The 21,009-nt window shown below is 38.9% G+C and overlaps 1 protein-coding gene across 7 annotated transcripts in view; it reads left to right on the top strand.

Moving 5' to 3' along the window:
* Positions 1–21,009, top strand: part of LOC126174902 (probable phospholipid-transporting ATPase IA) — a 639,177-nt gene that overhangs the window by 473,915 nt on the left and 144,253 nt on the right. For all 7 annotated transcript variants that reach the window (XR_007535496.1, XM_049921326.1, XM_049921325.1 and 4 more), the window contains exon 10: positions 1,731–1,854. Coding sequence is in view for 6 of the 7 variants with exons in the window: in XM_049921326.1 (XP_049777283.1) it covers positions 1,731–1,854 (124 nt within the window). In the remaining variant the exon portion in view is untranslated. The remainder of the gene's footprint in view (positions 1–1,730; positions 1,855–21,009) is intronic.

The raw sequence follows: 21,009 nt of genomic DNA on the forward strand, positions 1-21,009 counted from the left end.
TGAAAATGCTCATGGAAAACTCGGCTCATTCTGTTCACCTACAAAACCAAGAAAGCAGTAGATACAGGTACCCAGGTAGATGCCATTTTAATTGACATCTGTGAGGCATTCAGTACACTTCTGCACTGCTACCTTAAAAAAAGAAAAAAAAAAAGTGTACAGAATGTCAGACCAATTGTGTGACTGGGATGAAGAGTTTCTAGCAAACATAACAAAGTATGTCATTCCGAATGAAGAGGTGTCTTCAGATGTAAAAGTAACTTCAGTCATGCCCCAAGGGAGTGTTATAGAACCATTATTTTCTAAATGTACATAAATGACCTAGTAGATAATGTTGGAAGTCCCATGAGATTTTTCATGGATATTGTTGTATGCAGAGACATCGCAACACTAGAAAATTGTAGCAAGATGCAGGAAGACCTGCAGAGGATCCAGGCTTGGTGCAGGGAATGGTAGCTCACAAGCTTGTGAGCTCTGCAACATCCATGTACTAATTTACATTTACATGACAAACCCTATTTTCAGGGCTATATTTTAATTTGGACAAATGGATCTATGCAGATATTTGTAAAAACGACGATGATACATCAGTCCATACTAATGTAAAATTGCCACCTTCTGAAGAAGACAAATTTAAATTTGTTGAAACCTAGGTAAAGATTTCTTTATCCATTGTAACTGGTCGGCTGTTTATAATTTTATTACAGTAATATTTCTTCAAGGTGCAAAGGGCACTGATTTATATCAGTGGAGCAAATTGAAAATTTGTGCTGGATCGCGGTTCGGACCCGGTTCTCCTGCATACAAGGCAGATGTGCTGACAGCTATGCCGTCTGGACACAATGGTCACCACAACTGCACAGATTACCCTCGCACACCTTCCATCAGTGCCAAATTCTCAACTTACACCCCACACTACTGATGTAATACCCCTGCTCATTAGCCTCATTACTCATGGCATCTTGCCAATTACTATAAGAGTTCGAGCTTGGAGTGCATCTACACAGAAGGAATCATTGGCCTTTATCAACTTTATTGTACCTGTACGTATGTAATACTTTTTGTTTGGTTCTAACGGAATGGATTTTGCAAGATCATATACTGATTTTTCTGTATAGACACTTTTGTGGAAGCCAAACTGAGCTGCTGGTAAAGGATTTTTGTCAGAAAAGTTGTTCAGTTCTCTGCTATGAGCTACCTTCTCAAAAAATTTTGCAAATACAGGAAGGAGGGATAATCAGTCTATAATTGGGAGTTCACATGCTTATTACCATATTTATAAATGGTTGTTACTACTGTATGCCTAATCATTTTAGGAAATAAATCTCAGTGTGGCGTTAGTAGGGATACTGGAGTTACCTGATGTTAGGATTAAAAATGAATGCACCCATTGCTAATCTTATTTAAGCTCCAAGTGGTGAATTCATTTAATGGAAACTTTGGACCAAATATTGAACTTTTTTGTTAATTTGAATAAACTGCATTCTTCTATTTTACATAGTATGTCTTGATTATGCTACTTCCCCACTCTGTATTGCAACTTTCAAGCAATGTTTACATATTCATACTAATTACTGTAGTTCTGTAATTATGTTCATATATGTGATACTAGCTTTCATTTTTGTTGTTACATAGTTTTTGTTGTGTAGTAAGGACAATTATGAATGTTTATGCTCCTGTGGCACATGTCATTGTTCCTTAATGTGTTTTCTGCTTTATATTCTTTTCAGAATTTGCAGTCTGGTCATCCTTCAGCTCTCTACCTTAGAGAATTCCTTATTCTTATGTCCGTTTGTCATACAGTCATTCCAGAGAGGAGTAAGGATACAATTATATATAATGCTGCCTCACCAGGTTTGTTTTTTATTTTATTGGAATTTATAGATACAGTTAAATAAACTCTCTTTAATGACAGCATGAAACAAAATCTTGCTCTCTGAATTGTGCTATACTGGTAGTTAAACTGTGCCTAGAAGTGCTGATGAAGGCAACACACAACCTGAGACTCATAGTTGGACTCAACAGTGTTCAAGGTTTTGCAATAATAATACCCATACTTGAAATTGAGACTTTATCTTCTATATCCTGACCATCATAAATCTGTTTCTTTAAAAAAAAAAAAAAAAAAAAAAAAAAAAACCCCTTGCTCGTTAACTGTTAGTTACAAAACCAGAAATCATGACCATCATACACTTAATTCACTAATTCACTACAAGAATGTTACATCGAATAAAATTACATATATGAAAATATTTAAACGTACACAGTGGATGCAGCATCACCAGAAGTGCAGAAACATGTGTCCACAATTATAATAGTGAACACCAGATTTGATATATGTTGTTGTGGTCTTCAGTCCGAAGACTGGTTTAATGCAGCCATCCATGCTAATCTATCCTGTGCAAGCCTCATCATCTTCAAATAACTACTGCAACCTTCATCCATTTGAAACCAACACCTGTTGGTCTCTGTTTACAAATCTTACCCCCCACATTTCTCTCCATTACCAAATTGACAATTCCTTGATGCTTTCAGATGTGTTCTAACAATCAATCCCTTCTTTTCATCAAATTGTGCCATAAATTTCTTTTTCCACAGTTTGATTTGATACCATCATTATTTACTCAGTGTACACGTGTATCTTCGGTATTCTTCTATTGCATCACATTTCAAAAGCTTCTATTTTCTTCTTGTCTGTGCTGCTTCTCATCCATGATTCACTTCTGTACAAGACACCATAACATAAATGTAAACTCCACCCACAGGCCCTCACAGGCACATTGGTATTGACTGACTGTCATGTCTTCCTTAACAAACAGTGTTGTTGGATGAGGTACGGAGGGTACACAAATAACTTAAGAAAAGACTTCATAACACTTAAATTTATAGCCATTGTTAACAGATTCCTCTTTTTAAGATTTTTTTTCATGCTATAGCCAGTCTACATTTTATACCCTCTCTACTTTGGATATCGACAGTCATTTTACTGCCCAAATAGCAAAACTCATCTACTGTTATAGTGTTTTGTTTCCTAATCTGATTCTCTCAGTGTCACCTGATTTAATTTCCCTTGCCCTCTTAGCATTTATTTGCTGGGTACACACTTGGCAACCCAGAGGTTCCAGTGCCGCTGGTCCTCTGTCATAGTAAGATCTGGGCATGCTTCAGCGACCACCATGAAATGCGACAGTGGAATGTTGTGTGTCACAAGGAATGGGGATCTTGCCTTGACCAGCCGGATTGCGAGGATGGTAAAATCTTCTGTAAATAACCCTTCAGCCTCAAAGTGTGCTGTTCACTGAAGAGATTCATGGCTGTTAAGGTGGGAAAGTTGTTAGTGGGCAACCTCTGGGGTACCTGTCACACCTCCATTCTGTAGGGCACACTCAGGCACATGGGGCTCTGTCTGAGTGGACCCTACTCATGGGATTGTGATGGGACCCTTGCAATCTTCTTCTTCTCTTGTTTGTACCACATTCATGATAGTATTATGCATTATTTTGGATTACGAGTTATTTTTCTTTACAAAGGATCAAGAATGCCCTGTTCCCAGTGCATCAATCCTTCACAATTCTCAAAGGTGTGCAGATGATTCAGAATGCAAATCTGCTTGTGTGCAGCCATTTATTCCTCCCTTCCCAGCACTGTCTGTTTCCCTGCTGCACTGAGCACTGTTAACGCCTGGGCTAGGCCAGTTACCCGAACGAGCCATGGGCCTCAACAGCACATCACAACTCATGCACACAGTTCTCATGACAGTTGAGCTTGACTACCCTCAGTGCGGGCAACAGAACGGAACGGTCGGCCACAGGTGAGTTCAGGCAGGTAAATGGGATGCGATGCAAGGCTCTAGTGTACACTTACCTTAACTCAAGCACGTGTGTTCTCGTGTGCTGTGATATCGTGGACACAGATGTAGCTGAGCTGAAACAAGAATGGGCATCAGAGGAGATAGTGGATGCGGTGCAAATGACACATAGGAATAATGGAGAAATTGAGAAGACCACCACCTTCATTGTCATCTTTAATTGTCCAATGCTGCCCGAACGTATTATAGCAGCTTTCCTGTGACTTAACAGTTAGGCATTACACACTTAACCCTATGCGGTGTTATAAATGCCAGAATTTTGGTCATACAATGATGAGTTGTGGAGGTGAAGTGATCTGTGGGAAGTGTGGAAAGGCAGCTTATCTGGGAACCACCCAGTTTGGAGCCGAGACTGCCCTGTGTTTACTGAGGAACACAAAAGTCATAAAATAAAAGAACCAAGCAGATTCCCTATGCTGAAGCCAAAAAAAGAATGTAAGGTGACTAAAACTGTCTTAGACACTTTGTATGCTTCCATAGTGCAGAAATCTAGTCCCAAGGTGGACACTTCAAAGCAGGCAAGGTCCATCATATCACGATCCACCACAAACATCTGTACTCACAACTGTACATGCCAAAGCAAAGTGAGTAAAGACATAGCAATCCAGGTGTCTATGACAGAAGAGACCATCAACATTTTCACAGTGAGCATTGAGAAGGCACACTAAAAGCAAAGTACCTATCAACGACCCCCTTTCCTGACCATTATCAAAGGACAGGGAACAGGGAAAGGGTCACAAAATTTGGGTCAAAAGCTATCTGATGGTCCAACAGATGTCATTCTGGCACATCTGATTGATGAGGAGGTTAGATGCCTTGCCAGCAGATGCACCTCATGGAGTTAGATGCCTCATCAATAGACCCAGGCATCCCCTCCACTCCCCTGAGCCCTACATATGCCTTGTGTACCTGGCACAGAGACAGGGGTAAGTTAAAACCACACCACTGAAATGGCTCCCATACTACAGTGGAACATGAATGAGTTCAGGACTCATGTGGATGAACGGAGACTCCTAGCACAGGCACAACCCCTATCCTTGTGTTTACAAGAAACACATTTTCAAGATACCAACAGCCCTGTGCTACAGGTCCTCTGCTCCCATACTGGCTACTGATCTGCAAGCAGTTGCAGTTGAAATTCATTTGTGTTGGAAGATCACTGTTTGCTCGCTGTATTTACCTCTGCAAGATGCAATAGACTCTGGGGCTCTCGCAGATCTTATGGAATACTCCCCCAACCATTTCCCCTTCTGGGAGATTTCAATGCCCATTACATGCCCATCTTGTCTTGTGGAGCTTGACCTCTTCTTGCCCTCAGGGTCGGGTTGTGGAGAGTGTCATGACATCTCACGAGCTGTGCGTCCTCAACACAAGTACTTCCACTCATTTCTGAACTGCTGCTGGCTCATTTCTCTGCTCATGCTACTCTGCCATTGACCTCTCTTTCTGCTTCCCAGCCCTCACAAACTCTATTCGGTGGAAATCATTGACAGCCTTCATTCCTGTGACCACTTCCCACTGTGGATCTTCCTACTGGATGGAGCATTCATGAACAGAAGCCATCAAAATGGATGCTCAAGATGGCTACCTGGATTCTGTTCAGTCAGCTGGCTGTGTTTGGACACTGTGACAGTGTCCAGTAATGGGTGGACCACATTATATGAGTGATCCAGATGCCACTGACTTATCCAGTTGAAAGTTCTCTGTCATCGTAGGAAGCAACCTGTACCTTGATGGACTGGTGAATGCTGCTCAGCAATCTGGACAGGTGTGTGTCTCTCTGGCAGTTTAAGTACCAGCCAACAGCAAACAAGCTCACAGCATTTCGGGCTGCAAGAGCCATGGCTCGACACGTAATTCAAGAGAGCAAGAAAAGGCCATGGCAAGTGTTCCTCCACTCCATTACCATTCCACTTGTTCCACAAAAGTATGAGAAGCTGTCAGGAGGATTTCCATAAAACTCAGTTGTTTACCAATAGTAGTAGTGATGAAACAGGAAACACCTGGAGACATCACTCAGATGAAGGCGGAGCATTTTCCAAAGACTGCAGCGAGTACCGGCCAGGATCCAGCATTTCACTAGTACTGTGCGACTGTAGAGAGGGGCAAGTTGAACTTCAGATCCAACAGTTCTGAGTTCTAAAATTACCCTTCCTTGATGTGGGAGCTGGAATCGACACTGTCTGAGACTTGTGGTACTGAACCTGATCATGAGCCAATCTGGTACTGCATTCTTCGATGTTTGCCTAAAGCATCAAAGGAAGTCCTCAAATGTTTAATTTGTTATGGCGGAAAGGAAGAGGAAATTTTGATCCCTTTCCTCAAATCAGGAAAGGACTGCAGGGGTCCCAATAGGTACCAGAGTATTGCCTTAATGAACTGTGTCAGAAAGACCCTAAAGTGAATGTTTAGTTGCCATCTAGTCTGGTTGTTGGAGACCAGGCAATTTCTTAGCTGCTCTCAGTGTGAATTCCAGAGACATCTGTCCACTGTCAATGAGCTGATCCTGCTAGACATGGGTATTCAGAAGCCTTTCCTACATAAATGTCACTGTCTCAGTATCTTCTATGAGATGAGTAATGCATAGACACTACTAGAGCAACTTCATCAGTGGGGCTTTCAGTGCCACCTCCCAATCTTCATATGGTCCTTTCTGTCTAAGTAATTTCTTAGGCCCAGTGTTGGTGACATGCTGTTGGATCATTTTGAGCAGGAGAATGGCAGTCCTCCGGGCAATGTTATAAGTGTTAGTCTCTTTGCTACAGCCATAAACAATATTGTGTCTTCATTGAGGAGTTCTGTACAGTGCTCCTTATTTGTGGACAATTTTGGACAATTTGCGTTTCTCCTCCAGTGTTGCCACAGTGACTCGCCAGTTGCAACATACAGTGCACAGATTAGAGGAATGGACTGTAAAGACAGGTTTTCATTTATCTGTGGATAAATGTGTCCTTGTCATATGTTTAATTTATTTCACTTGCATATGAGGGGCACCCTTCTAAGTTTTAAAGACTCAGTGAGGTTTCTGGGCCTCATTCTTTACTCCAAATTGACATGGTTGGCATGCCTGAGAGATCTGAAAGCCAGGTTCTTAAAGTCACTGAATATCATAAAGTGCCTTAGCCACAGGCTTGGGAAATGGGCAGGGTGCATCTGACTTAGTTGTGGAGGAATTTCATGTGTTCTTGGCTGTACTCTGGATGCATAGTATATGGATCAATGAGGCCTTCTTATCTGAAGATCATTTAACTGTCTACCATGAAGGGATTAGGCTGGTCACGGGTGGTTATAGAACCACCCCCCATCCAGTCTCTGTGCTGAGGCTGGTGAATTGCCACTTACAGTCTGATGGCAACTTCTCATGGTTTGTCAGGCATGTAGGTTCCTTGCAGCTCCGAATTCGCTGGTATACAATAATGTTGCTTGTCCACCTCTGAAATGCCTTTTCTCCAGTCATTCATGAGCACTAAGGCCATTTGGGATCTGCGTGCAGCATGTGCTAGAGTCAGGCAGTGTGGAGCAATTACAATCTCAAATCCAAGTTTTGAACCATGTACCACCATGGTTAGTGCAAGGCCCAGGGTAATTTTAGATTTAGTGCAGTACAGCAGAGGTTGCATTCCTCCATATGTTTTTCATACATTATTCAAGAACATTTTAACTGAGCACCACAGCTCTACAGTTGTCTTTATGGATGAGTCAAAACAGGGGTACTCCGTTGCTTGCTCTCTTGTTTTCTTGATTGTGTCATCGGATCTGACTACCTCAGGACTTTACTTTCTTCACTGTGGAATTATATGGGATCTTATTGAGCGAGGTTTTACAGTGGTTAGCACACTGCACTTGCATTCGACAGGCTGGCAGTTCAGACTCTCGTCTGACCATAGGTTTTGCACTAAGTCCCTAAACCAGCTCAGGCAAATGCCAGGATTGTTCTGTGAAAGGTTACAGCTGATTTCCTTCCCTATCCTTCCCTCAGCCGAGCTTGTGCTCTGTTTCTAATGACCATGTTGCCAACAGGACATTAAACACTAATCCCCTCCTCCTATATGCAATCTTGTGGACACTGGAGCAGATGAAACATGATTCCAATACTAAATTCCTTGTCTGTTCTGATTCTATGAGTGGAGTGCCCTTTGCTCTCTGCAAAACTCTTACCCAGCAGATAAAGTAATCCAGAATGTCCAGGACACCCTTCTCCATCTGCAACAACTGCGGATGGAGGTGTCTTTCTGCTGGGTGCCAGGGCACGTGGGTATTGTGGAGAACAAAAGGACAGATGTAGCAGCCAAGGAGGCGAGTTGCAATCCTCAGTTAGTTCAATGTGCCATCCCTCTGCATGCTATCATCTCACTTTTGAGATATGGAGTCTTGCATCGATAGGAGGATGAGTGACTTGAAGTGGCAGACTATAAGCTCCATATAATAAAGCACACAACGTGTTCGTGACATACGTCTTTCCAGCCACACTGACGGGACAAGAGCATCCTTACTCATCTTTGCATAGGCACAACCTTGTGTACATAGCTTCTTTCTACAGCAAGGAGGAACCTTTTGCTTGTGGCAACAGATCATTGTTGCTACATTTTATTAGACTGTGTCTTATTTTCAGATTGGGGGTAATGGCAGATTTGCCGACAGACCTGAGTGACTTTCCAATGAATGTGGTTAGAGTTAGAGTTTGTGAGTGTCCAGCATTTTTTCCCAAGATTTTGGGGAGATGCTCATAACGTGTTAACAGTGCGACTGGCTCACCCATGTTTTTCATAAGTGGTCAGCTGGTCACATTTGCATATGCCGTTGTTTAAGCTCCTCTGTAGTTTAATGTTATCTTCTAACTTCTTTTCAAGACACAGTCCATTCTGTTCAACTGTGTTTCCAACTCCTGCTTCCCTTCCATGTTCTTCCACTTGTATAACTGCAGTCTTGTTTCTGTACAACTTTTTGTTTGCATTATTTTATCATTGCTACCTTCATAATTTTGAAGAGTGTATTGCAGTCAATACTGTCAAAAGCTCTCTCTAAATCCACAAATACTGTAAATGTAGGTTTGCCTTTCTTTAACCTAACTTGTAAGTTAACTTGTAGGGTCAGTATTGCTTTGTATATTCCTAAATTTCTCCAGAAGCCTTTTTGGCTCATAAACATTTATGGTCCCAAAAAGGTAGTAAAATTAAAATATCTTGTAATAACAATTGTTTAAAAATGTCAGCTCCCAATCTGAAAAATGAAATTTTTAAGAAATGGTTTACTTTTACAACTGTCCAGTTTCAGTCAGTTACTTGTTTTAAAAAACAGTTAGTTTAGATTTATTTTAACATGAATTTCTTGTTACATTTAAGGTTAACTATTAGTGACAGGAGTTCAAGTCACACTGGCTCCAAGCAGCCACAGGTGCTTACTTTCAGCTGTCTTGATCTTCCTCTCTCTCTCTCTCTCTCTCTCTCTCTCTCTCTTTACACCTTGAATGTATGATCAAAGAGGACACAGTACATGGCATTATGGTTTTCAGGGATCTAAGAGAACAGGGACAACAAGTCCCTCTGTTTTGCAGCAGCAATCTTTCTGCTGCTTCACATATTGTAAACCTGAAATAGTTTCATTGGGCTGAAACGTGTTGATGTTGTGTGTTTCTGAGGTCATCCAATATTTCTGTTCAAAACCTCAACTTCCTCCCAAAAATCCATTGGAGAGTAGTTTTCTTTAAATTGGAAAATCCCTGGTTTGCCGATGTGAATCATCATGGCACAAATTTTGTGAAATTTAATCTTTTGCCCAAATGTTTATGTCTGTTTCTTAGCTAGAGTTGAAGTTGCTGCTTACAGATCTTGAAAATCTTCCTTGGGCATCCTCAGCAAATGGAAAAGTTTCTTCACTTAGGCCTTTTCTGCCAGCCTCCACCAGTCCGCTGGAGTAATCTCCCACTATTACAAGGCAATAGGATATCAGGTACAATGTATTATTCTTGTTCTGTGCTGAGCAGGAATCATAAAACAAAAGCAAAGTCTCCTTTTTAATGTGTTTTCTGGAACGCTTAGAAGTCTAACAAACGTGATTCCTGAAACACTTTGTGAACACCTAACACCACTATCATTGTTACATATATGGTTACTGAAGTTGAACACCCAAACTTGCTACAAATAGAACACAACTTTAGTAGATTTTTGGTGAAGAGCATTCTGCAAATCATTAATTGTTAAACAAAAGTTTTATTCATCTTTGAGCAGCTGAGACTCGAGTTCGATGTAAGCGAACATACAGAGGCATTATATCATGTTGTTTGGATATCCATACATCACATATTACAAGTTTCAATATGAGGCATTTTGAAATAGACATTAAATTTTCTTGCGTATATACTTCTGTTCGTATTATCTCTACAACTCTGCAAATCATTCCTTTCATTTTCATTTTTGTAAAGTTGGTGCATTTTAGCTATAGATTTCAGATTTCCTTATCAGTCTCTTCCTATGGCAATGAATGTTGTACAGAGGAAATCACTTTGTATTATCATAGTATTAACCAATAAACTTTCTTTCCTGTGCCATGTTTTTGTCTTTGGTTAATACATGGAGAAGATTTACAGGCTTCATTTTCTAACATTTCTGTTTCGTAAGATTTGTCACTATAATAATGAACATCATCAGATGTTTCATGATGAATATCAAATGTTTGTGTAATTGGGTCTCCTATGGCAGCAGATAAACATTTCCTTTACATTGCAAATACATCACAAAATGCTTTAGTACAAACCTTTACTGGAACACCATTCACATCCTTTATGCAATATGTATATGATTACTTTTTTTTATTTTCACTGTCAAAACCTGCACAGTTTCTATAAACTTTGTTGCATGTTTTGCCATACACAAGACCACAAAAAAATTTTGTAAATTATAGTTTTCATGTTTATAAAACTCAGTAAAGATATTGTCCTTCATCTTAAGTGTGTGGTATTTGCATCAAGTGAGGTTAGCTTTCATAGCCTTAAGCACACATTTGCAACTACTGTCCTGTTTACTCATTGGAAGAGCTTTGTTAGTTTTCTCACTCACATAGTCCATTTCCAAGTTTCTTTGTAGCTGACTTTCTTTTCCTCTAAAAAAAAAAAAATAATAATTCTTATAGAATGCCAATATCCCAGAGGCCTTGTTTCAACTTGTCTTCAGTGCTCTGTCAAATTCTTTCTGCAGTATCATATTCCTCATCTCATCTTCATCTACTGTCTTGTGTATCCTTTCCTTTTAAGCAGATTTTTCTACACCATTTTCTTGAACAATTTCTCCTAATGTTTGGATTTTTTTTTATGTTTCTGTTTGCCCAGTATCGGATGTAGGCTGCAGTAGGTACTGGGAGATGAAGAAGCTTGCACAGGATAGAGTAGCATGGAGAGCTGCATCAAACCAGTCTCAGGACTGAAGACCACAACAACAACAATTGCCCAGTATCTGTCGTCAATAGTTTCGAGCATTTTTTGTCAAAAATTTCATTTACTCTGTAGAGATTCTTAAGGCTGTCATGTTGACTGTGTCTTCCAAAAGACTGACTTGCACTGCTGCCTCTTCCACACTTTCAGAAAGTATTGCAAAATCATCCACGAATGCTAGGCAGTTTATGGTAATAGCTTTGTTCCTTCTCTTTAGCAAAATTGGTGATATTTTGGATTCTTTCATTTTTTCCTTCCATGTCCTTACAATTTTCTCCATGACATAGTTGAATAGAAGTGGGGATAAATCATTGCCTTGCCTGACACGTGCACTTATTTTGAAATATGTAGATATCTCACCCATAAATTTTACATTTGAGATTGCATCTGTCAGAGTTTCTCAGATTAGGTTTGCCATCTTAGTTTTAACTCTACATTCATGAATTATTTTATCTAGGGTATCCCCATCAATGGAGTAAATTCAATAAATGTTTCAGCTATGTATTTGGAGTTTATTAATCTGTGATGTATTATGGATTTTGGGTTGAAAATCTGTTCTGAACTGGATAATCCCCTTCTGAGGGAAAGAGGCCGCTATATTGTAGAGATAGTACAGTGGCAGTTCATGAGGCAGTGGAGCTGGCTAGTGGTGGATAGGAAAACTAATCTGCGAGATATAACAACTTTTATTTACAACTTTTATTTAGTACTGAGCTACACTGTAGAAGTACTGCGATGCTCTCATGTATGCCAAGTGGTCTACCAGTGGTGCTGTTGACATAGGAAACTCATATCAGTGGGACAGCCATTTGACGTCTGTGTCTTGCTTTGCTGGTTTACCTCTCTTGGCAGTTTGCGCCTGAGTTAGCACTATGTGGCCTTGAGTGAGCAATGCCAGTGATGCAAATGTCCACTATATTATTGTAGATGTCCATCTCTATCGGGTTAAAAGCTCGTCATGGTGCAGATGGATGGTGATGGTACTGCCCTGGCTGCAGACCTCTGCCCTCCAAGCCAGGAGTTCCGTTGGTTCCATGGAGCCTGGGGACAGCTCATCTGTTGTGTCATTTTAAGTCCACAAGTGCACACTTAGAAGAGTGAACTGGCCTAGTGGAAATGGCAGCCGAAACCAGTGTCAGTAATGTGATGGAGACTTACATGGATTCAGTATTGCAGAAGGTGCTGCCAGCCTGCACACAACTGTTCTAGAATCAGAGGTTATAGTGGCTAATAGCACACTTGTTGTGCCAATACATTGCTTTCAGGCATGTACAGATCAAAGCCTTCCTTTATCAGTGGTGTGGAAATACTCTATAGACCTGTTTGTAGTTTGCTCGGCCTTTCTGCAATGTCACCACAATTGTGCGGCCACTTGTGTAATTACACATCAGGGGCTCACATATGATTGTAATGGAGCTGATTCTCACCCAGAAACACCTAAAATTAGTGATAGCGGTACAGAATATACATCTGAAATTGTCAACATCATACTTAACTATCTAGGAAAAGATAGGTTGCTGCTTACTGTAAAGATAACATGCTAAATTGCAGACAGGCACAATTAAAAGACACTTACACATAAGATTTTGGCCACAGTCTTTGTCTGAATAAGAGAAACACACATCATTCATTCACACTAGCAAGCACACCTCACGTACACATGACTGTCAACTCCAGCAGCTCGGGCCAGAATGCATTCTTTCCTTACCTGATAGAGTTGGCAGTCAAGTGTGCATTAGGTGTGCTTGCTTGTGTGAATGAATGATGTGTGTTTTTCTTTTTTAGACGAAGGCTGTGGCCGGAAGCTTATGTGTAAGTGTCTTTTTAATTGTACCTGTAGGCAACTTAGCTTGTATCATTACGGTAAGTAGCAAACTATCTTTTTATACTTTGTTGATACTCCTACCTGGAGTTTCCATTGTTCAATATCATACTTGCTGCTTTAATTGTGCAATGAGTGTTTCAGAGCCACTTTCTATTGCTCTGGAATCTTCTCTATTTTCCACACTTCTTCTGAGATTAATTGTAGATCATCTGTGATTGTAAGTACAGACCATTTTAAATATCAGTCTTCTCCATTATTTTTGTTATTTTTTAAAGTTTTTAGTACTTCCTTACTTTCTTCAAGTCTAGGTAGTGAATCAGCTTCTAGGCTTTCATGAATTTCGGGAAATTCTAATTTATGGTTTGACTCTGTGCGGCTCAAATTGTATTTTAAATGCATTTCCAGCATATCACAGTTTTTGCTATTGTTAAGGCGAATTTTACCATTTGCATTTTTGAAGCAAACTCTGGGGAATTGTTAACTCTTTAGGGTATTATTGAAGATCTGATAAAAATGGCTGAAGTTATTTTTTATGAAATTATTCTTTCCACTAGCTGTGAAATTTCAAAAACTCTTTTGACACTGATTATTCTTGTTGTTTCTTTTCTTTGTTTCTTAAATAGCTCATAGTGGTCATTTTTTCCAGAGATTTTTTTTTTCCACCAAAATTTCTTTTAACTGATTCAAATATTTTCTTTGCTCCACTGTTGATCTGTTTGGGCAATTCTTGCCATTTACCATTTTCAATAATTTTAATTTCTTCATGCATGTTTTCCATAATTTCTTGTGTAATGTAGAGCCCGGCTTTGTGGCACATTATTAATTTTCTCGGCCTTCTAAGAGTTTTGTGATGTAGAAGCTTTAGCTTAATTTTAGAAAGATAACAATCATAATCTAGCTCCCGACTTATTGTTACTTTAACATTCGTAATTTCCTTCATACTTAGTTGAGAAGTAACTGCATGGTCCAGTTGGAATTCACCTAACATTGGATTTGGAGGGAACTCATGCATTAACTTTCTTTAACAAAGTTGACGTAACTTCAGATGGAAAGATGTGCAGAGATTAAATTATGAGCCTCTTTTTTTGTGCCAGGAATACTCTTACAGTGTTGTCATTTTTATTCTTTTTTTTCCTATTTGTGCAGGAAAGATATCTTGGACAATAAAGTTGGATTTTGAATATTTTGTTGTCCAGTAGACTCCAGAATTCTTGGTTTTACTTGGATTGTTCCTGTTATCTTCATCTATTGGTGCATGACAGTTAACAAATTATACTTTTTGTTCTTATATTTCATTGCAAGAAGAGTTAGTTTTTTCTGAACTGGATTACAATTCAATAAGATTATCAACTGTTGCTTTATGACCAACTATGTACTCAGAAGTAGCAGTCATTTCATAATTTTAATTATTGGTTTAGTTTCAAAGCTTCTATATTTTTTGTTTCTAATTCTGACAAATTTTTATCCAGAAATAGTGTCTTTTGAATGGCCAAAATCCTGTATTTCATACTTATCTAAGAACATTTTCATATATTTTTGTTTGCTGGTTTTTAGCAAGGAATTTCCTCTAGGAGTGCCTGCAAAGAATATCATCTTAAACATAAGTCTAGAAGGATTTCAAGGATACTTCAATTGATCCATATTGCAGAACTTGGGACTCCTCGGAACCATTGCACCCAATGCTTCGTGTGAACCAATAGTGCATTTCTCTAATGAGCTACCACATGGGCAAGTACTTTCTTTCAGTGAAATTGTATATTGTACAAGATATGAAGTGAAATTCCAAGATAATATTGGATTGTATTTCTTCTTCTTCTTCTTCTTCTTCTTCTTCTTCTTTTGTGCTTTAGTCCACACTGTGATTTCTTCAACAGATTTCTGTTGAGTTACTGCATTGTTACTTTAAATTTGCTGCTGTTGTGATGGAAATTTACTAACAGTATACTGGGAGTTTAAATTCCTCATCCATCGTCAAAACCACTGAGCGAGTTTCACCTAGTAACACTTGGTAGGGGCCCTTACAGGATGTTGCCATTTGGAGCCAGATGGACCCAGGTTTTTTTACAAGGTCGTTTATTCCTCTTCGTCCTCTTTCCTGTCTCTAGTTATGTGAGGCTCTGTGTTTGGGACTGCCATCGTGAAGTTTTCCTTACCCATTATTATATGAATTTTGCTGCTTTTTAGGGCTGCTTCAACCTCTGGGACTTTGTTGTAAATGCTTCATCAATTGGTCACTCAGATTTTAATCCTTAGGAGTCATTTCTTTGGATTTTCTGTAGTTATCATTATCAGGATTCAATGGAGAGTTGCCTAATCCAGAAAATGTTTGCACTCTACCACACAGCAAGTCATCAGGATCCGAGCCATTTAGGGGGCCCCTACAGTTCTCAAATCAATTTCTCTTCCCAAGTCCAGGAAGTATCGGGCTAGCTTATCACAGAAGCTTCAGTGTCTCTCATTCATGCTTGTATACATTTTTCAATAAATGTCTTTGCAATCAGATAATTAATTCTGATTTCTTCAATAGATTTCTGTTGAGTTACTGCATTGTTACTTGCAATTTGCTGCTATTGTGATGGAAATTCACTAACATTATGCAGTTTGTCCGAATGTAAATTTTTCCTGCATATTCTGACGATGTAAAGCTAATTGGTTTCCAGCTGATCACCAGTGCTGGAATATCCCAAAATGTTGACAGATGTCATACTCAAATCTCTTTGTGGGCATTCTTTATCCACATCTTGTCATGTCTATTCTTGGGTACTCCCTTGGCAGTTATTTGCTAATGTGGGATTCTGCACTGAATTGATAGCCCTTGTCTTCATTAATGAGAGTCTGTTGATTCCTATGTTATGCTCTCCCATTATTCACTGACTTGGCGCAGAAATTTGGGTAAATCCGACATATATTCTTCTTTTTGGCTGTGATGTGGCACTGCTGAGAAATCGAATGCTATCAGTGGAGTGGAGTGTGAACTCCCGCATTAGTGACTATTTGCTGAGAGTATGTACAACGGTGGAAAGCAGAAGAGGTGGATCAAGAGTGCATTTAAAGATTCAAATACAGTAAACACCATCCCGTCACCTCCCCCTCCCACCCACTTACCTACCGCACAAGACCCTGCAACCTTCAGCTAATAAATGCTTCCTACAGTTGAGAAGCCCTACATATTACATTCACACTGAACAGGGATAACTCATTAACTGGAAAGTAAACACTTGCTGTCATCCTTGATGCATACAGTATTCACACTTCCATGATATGATATAATATGATATGATATGAGCAAGATTGTGAATGAAACATGCAGTTGCAGCTTAATAACATTTTAAGATTTTATTGTAATTGCAGTTGCACCCTGTAGTGACCCTTTGAAAGGATTTACAGTTGACCATAATCGTGTATGCCAATGGAAAGAAATCATACTGTATTTCATCACCTGAAAGATTATGTATTGAAATAAGGATGCAACAGTTATTCTAGCAGGAAGTAAACCAACAGTATTATAGTTGAACAGTAAAAGCTGTCGTCATACAAATAAATACAGTCGCCAGCCTAATTAGGCAAAAGTGGTATCAAGTAAATGTACAGTAAACAAAGTAAATAATTGCTGAATTAAATTCCACTTAACTGATAAATTTTGTTGGAATATAGAAATGAAAGAACAACACACTGGTATGTTTTAGCAAAATGACTGTTCTGGAGCAAAGCTACTATTTGTTCAAAATCAATGGCAACAAGCTATCTCACACTAACATACACTGTCTGCTTTAGAGTGTAAAGGGTATTTTCCTTACAATGTGCCACTCAACAGAAGCAAAGTGCTGAAGATTTGGACACGAGGTGGCTCTAACACTTCCCTACTAAAATACAGCAATTTTGGAATAGTGTATTGTACTTATAGTATTGTAGTAGTGTATTGTACTTATTTATATGGACATTATTTGTTTTCATGGGATACGTACAAGCCTTTGCATTGTGCAGAATTTGAGTGATGCATGGGGACATTGAATCTGTTATTGTTTTCAGTTATTACCAGTTATACTTTCAGGCACACAAATGTTTCTGGTGTATTCAGTGGGCCATGCACAAACTTTCACTGTAAAATTACTAAACCACTGACTCAACGAAGAGGCTCTGAGATACTGTTCTACCTTCTGACTGGATTTTTGAATAACACTTCTAACCTGACAAAGTAACAATACACACATAAACACAAATATACAAACAGAAACACTGTCACTGACCTGTAATGTTAATAAGGTAGGTGTAGGCCTTTAAACTGTTATGGCCTATACTGGGTTTTTGTAACCACTCTTTTACTATGCAAAATTTAAGTTCTAAGCAATGGCTTTAATAATAATTGAAATTTATCACTCCAGTTAAGCATATTTTTAAACGCTTGTCCTTTTGCTGTTTTTTAACTTAAGCACTTTGACAACCATGTGGAGCAGTTCTCAGAAAATCCTAATTAACCAACTCAGAAAATAATTACTTCAAGAAATTTAGCTAATACCCATGGTATTCAGTCTTTTTTCCCCGTGTACCATCAAAGACAATTTTCCATTCCATACTGTACTCCTAGGCCTAGCCCTAGAGTTATGACTCAAATTATACATAACCATATCAAAAATAAAGTATAAAATTTATAACTTACTAAATACTACAACAAAAGAGGATTTTGCTATGTTGTTGTCTTCAGTCCTGAGACTGGTTTGATGCAGCTCTCCATGCTACTCTATCCTGTGCAAACTTCATCTCCAAGTACCTACTGCAGCCTACATCCTTCTGAACCTGCTTAGTGTATTCATCTCTTGGTCTCCCTCTACGATTTTTACCCTCCACGCTGCCCTCCAATACTAAATTGGTGATCCCTCGATGTCTCAGAACATGTCCTACCAACTGATCCCTTCTTCTAGTCAAGTTGTGCCACAAGCTCCTCTTCTCCCCAATTCTGTTCAATACCTCCTCATTAGTTATGTGATCTACCCATCTAATCTTCAGCATTCTTCTGTAGAACCACATTGCGAAAGCTTCTATTTCTCTTCTTGTCTAAACTATTTATCGTCCACGTTTCACTTCCATACATGGCTATACTCCATACAAATACTTTCAGGAACGGCTTCCTGACACTTAAATCTATACTCGATGTTAACAAATTTCTCTTCTTCAGAAATGCTTTCCTTGCCATTGCCATTCTACATTTTATATCCTCTCTACTTCGACCATCATCAGTTATTTTGCTCCCCAAATAGCAAAACTCCTTTACTACTTCAAGTGTCTCATTTCCTAATCTAATTCCCTCAGCATCAGCCGACTTAATTCGACTACATTCCATTATCCTCGTTTTGCTTTTGTTGATGTTCATCTTATACCCTCCTTCAAGACGCTGTCCATTCCATTCAGTTGCTCTTCCAAGTCCTTTGCTGTCTCTGGCAGATTTACAATGTCATCGGCGAACCTCAAAGTTTTTATTTCTTCTCCATGGATTTTAATACCAACTCCGAACTTTTCTTTTGTTTCCTTTATTGCTTGCTCAATAGACAGATTGAATAACATGGGGAATAGGCTACAACCCTGTCTCACTCCCTTCCCAACCACTGCTTCCCTTTCATACCACTCGACTCTTATGACTGCCATCTGCTTTCTGTACAAATTGTAAATAGCCTTTCACTCCCTGTATTTTATCCCTGCCACCTTCAGAATTGAAAGAGAGTATTCCAGTCAACATTGTCAAAAGCTTTCTCTAAGTCTACAAATGCTAGAAACGTAGGTTTGCCTTTCCTTAATCTTTCTTCTAAGATAAGTTGTAGGGTCAGTATTGCCTCACGTGTTCCAACATTTCTACGGAATCCAAACTGATCTTCCCCGAGATCGGCTTCTATCAGTTTTTCCATTTGTCTGTAAAGAATTTGCGTTAGTATTTTGCAGCTGTGACTTATTAAACTGATAGTTCGGCAATTTTCACATCTGTCAACAGTTGCTTTCTTTGGGTTTGGAATTATTATGTTCTTCTTGAAGTCTGAGGGTATTTTGCCTGTCTCATACATCTTGCTCACCAGATGGTAGAGTTTTGTCAGGACTGGCTCTCCCAAGGCTGTCAGTAGTTCTAACGGAATGTTGTCTACTCCGGGGGCCTTGTTTCGACTCAGGTCTTTCAGTGCTCTGTCAAACTCTTCACGCAGTATCATATCTCCCATTTCATCTTCATCTACATCCTCTTCCATTTCCATAATATTGTCCTCAAGTACATCGCCTTTGTATAGACCCTCTGTATACTCCTTCCACCTTTCTGCTTTCTCTTCTTTGCTTAGAACTGGGTTTCCATCAAAGCTCTTGATATTCATGCAAGTGGTTCTCCTTTCTCCAAAGGTCTCTTTAATTTTCCTGTAGGAAGTATCTATCTTACCCCTAGTGAGATAAGCCTCTACATCCTCACATTTGTCCTCTAGCCATTTTTGCTATAAACGTATAAAATAAATACAGGAACTACATTACAAGTGGCACATACATACACAAAAATGTTATGTGACTTTGATATGTTTCTTCCATGTTAATGAGATGCCTGAGCTTGTTTTCTGGACACCAGCTCATCTATTCATGACTGAATCTTCTTTAGCGTATCAATGGTGATTCTGGATTCCAGCAATTACTTTGTTTGGTTTTCATTGCTGTCAATGCAGAGAAATCCTGCCCACACAAATAAGTAGAAGGTAATGGAAGAAAGTGTGTAATGGTAGTGTCACTTTGGTCAGTGTACTCTTTGCATGCACCAGAAACCACAAATTGACATGTTTACAATTTTTATTTTCAGTGAACTGTCAATGGACATTTCCAAAAGTCTTTCCTTCAATTTTACAGGAACATCAGAGAAATTGATGGTGGCAGTACAAAACGAATTTGTAATCCATTTTTATGTATTTACATCTATCTTAATTTCTGAAAAGTATTTTAAGGACTGTTACTGAGTTTTTGTGGGTGGAATTAGATTATTTCCAAAAGTCCATCAGCAATACTAATTTCATTTAGTTCACCATGTTTGGACAGAGTATTCCCTTTTTTTCAGTTCAAAATAAAACTTTCTTATAAAACGAGTTTACTTTCTCATGTGTTTTAAAAATATTTGTGTCAAAACCTTGGAGCTCAAGATTGAGCTTGTTATATTTGTTGAATATATCTGTCAAATAAGCTAATTGGCAAATCCACTCTTCATCCTTGAAATGCTTCTCCAAATCAGATTCCAATTATGTAAGGAAACAATGTTACCTCATTTTTTAGTAAAAAGATGAGTCAGTCCACATCTTTATGATAGCCAGTGCTCATCTGTATGCAAAAACAATTGAGCATGTAGCTCTCATTTCCTCGCCCACTTTTCTGAAAAGGTGAAGCACAGTACATATGAATTTATCAGGTTGACTACTTTTTTGGAGGTTTTTTTTTCCACTACCAAATTTTCTGCATATAATTCAAAATTTCCATATTACTTTGGGGTTAATTTTGTGAATACGAACAATAAGATCACTTTTTTACCTGTCAATCAAGCAGCACCATCTGTGGAGAAACTAACACACCAGTCCTATGACAAATTTAATTTTAATCTTGTACAGTTATCAAGAATTTTAAAAATATCCTCTCTCATTGTATAACTGGTTATTGTTTACAGCCTAGAATTTCATCAGCAATAGCACCTTTTTAAAGTAAAAAAGTGTCTATATACAGGGTGTTCAACATTTGTAGAAGTTTTAGAGTGGACTTAGTAGGTCAAGTTTAACCCATGTCTGGAAACATCATCCAATGACACTACTGAGCGTCAAAGTTACATGTGCCGGCACCTGTGAATGTATGTATATAATGTGCGATTCAATGATGATGTTACAGAGTTTCATGGAT

Source organism: Schistocerca cancellata, chromosome 3, assembly GCF_023864275.1.
Source record: "Schistocerca cancellata isolate TAMUIC-IGC-003103 chromosome 3, iqSchCanc2.1, whole genome shotgun sequence".
Classification (NCBI taxonomy): domain Eukaryota; kingdom Metazoa; phylum Arthropoda; class Insecta; order Orthoptera; family Acrididae; genus Schistocerca; species Schistocerca cancellata.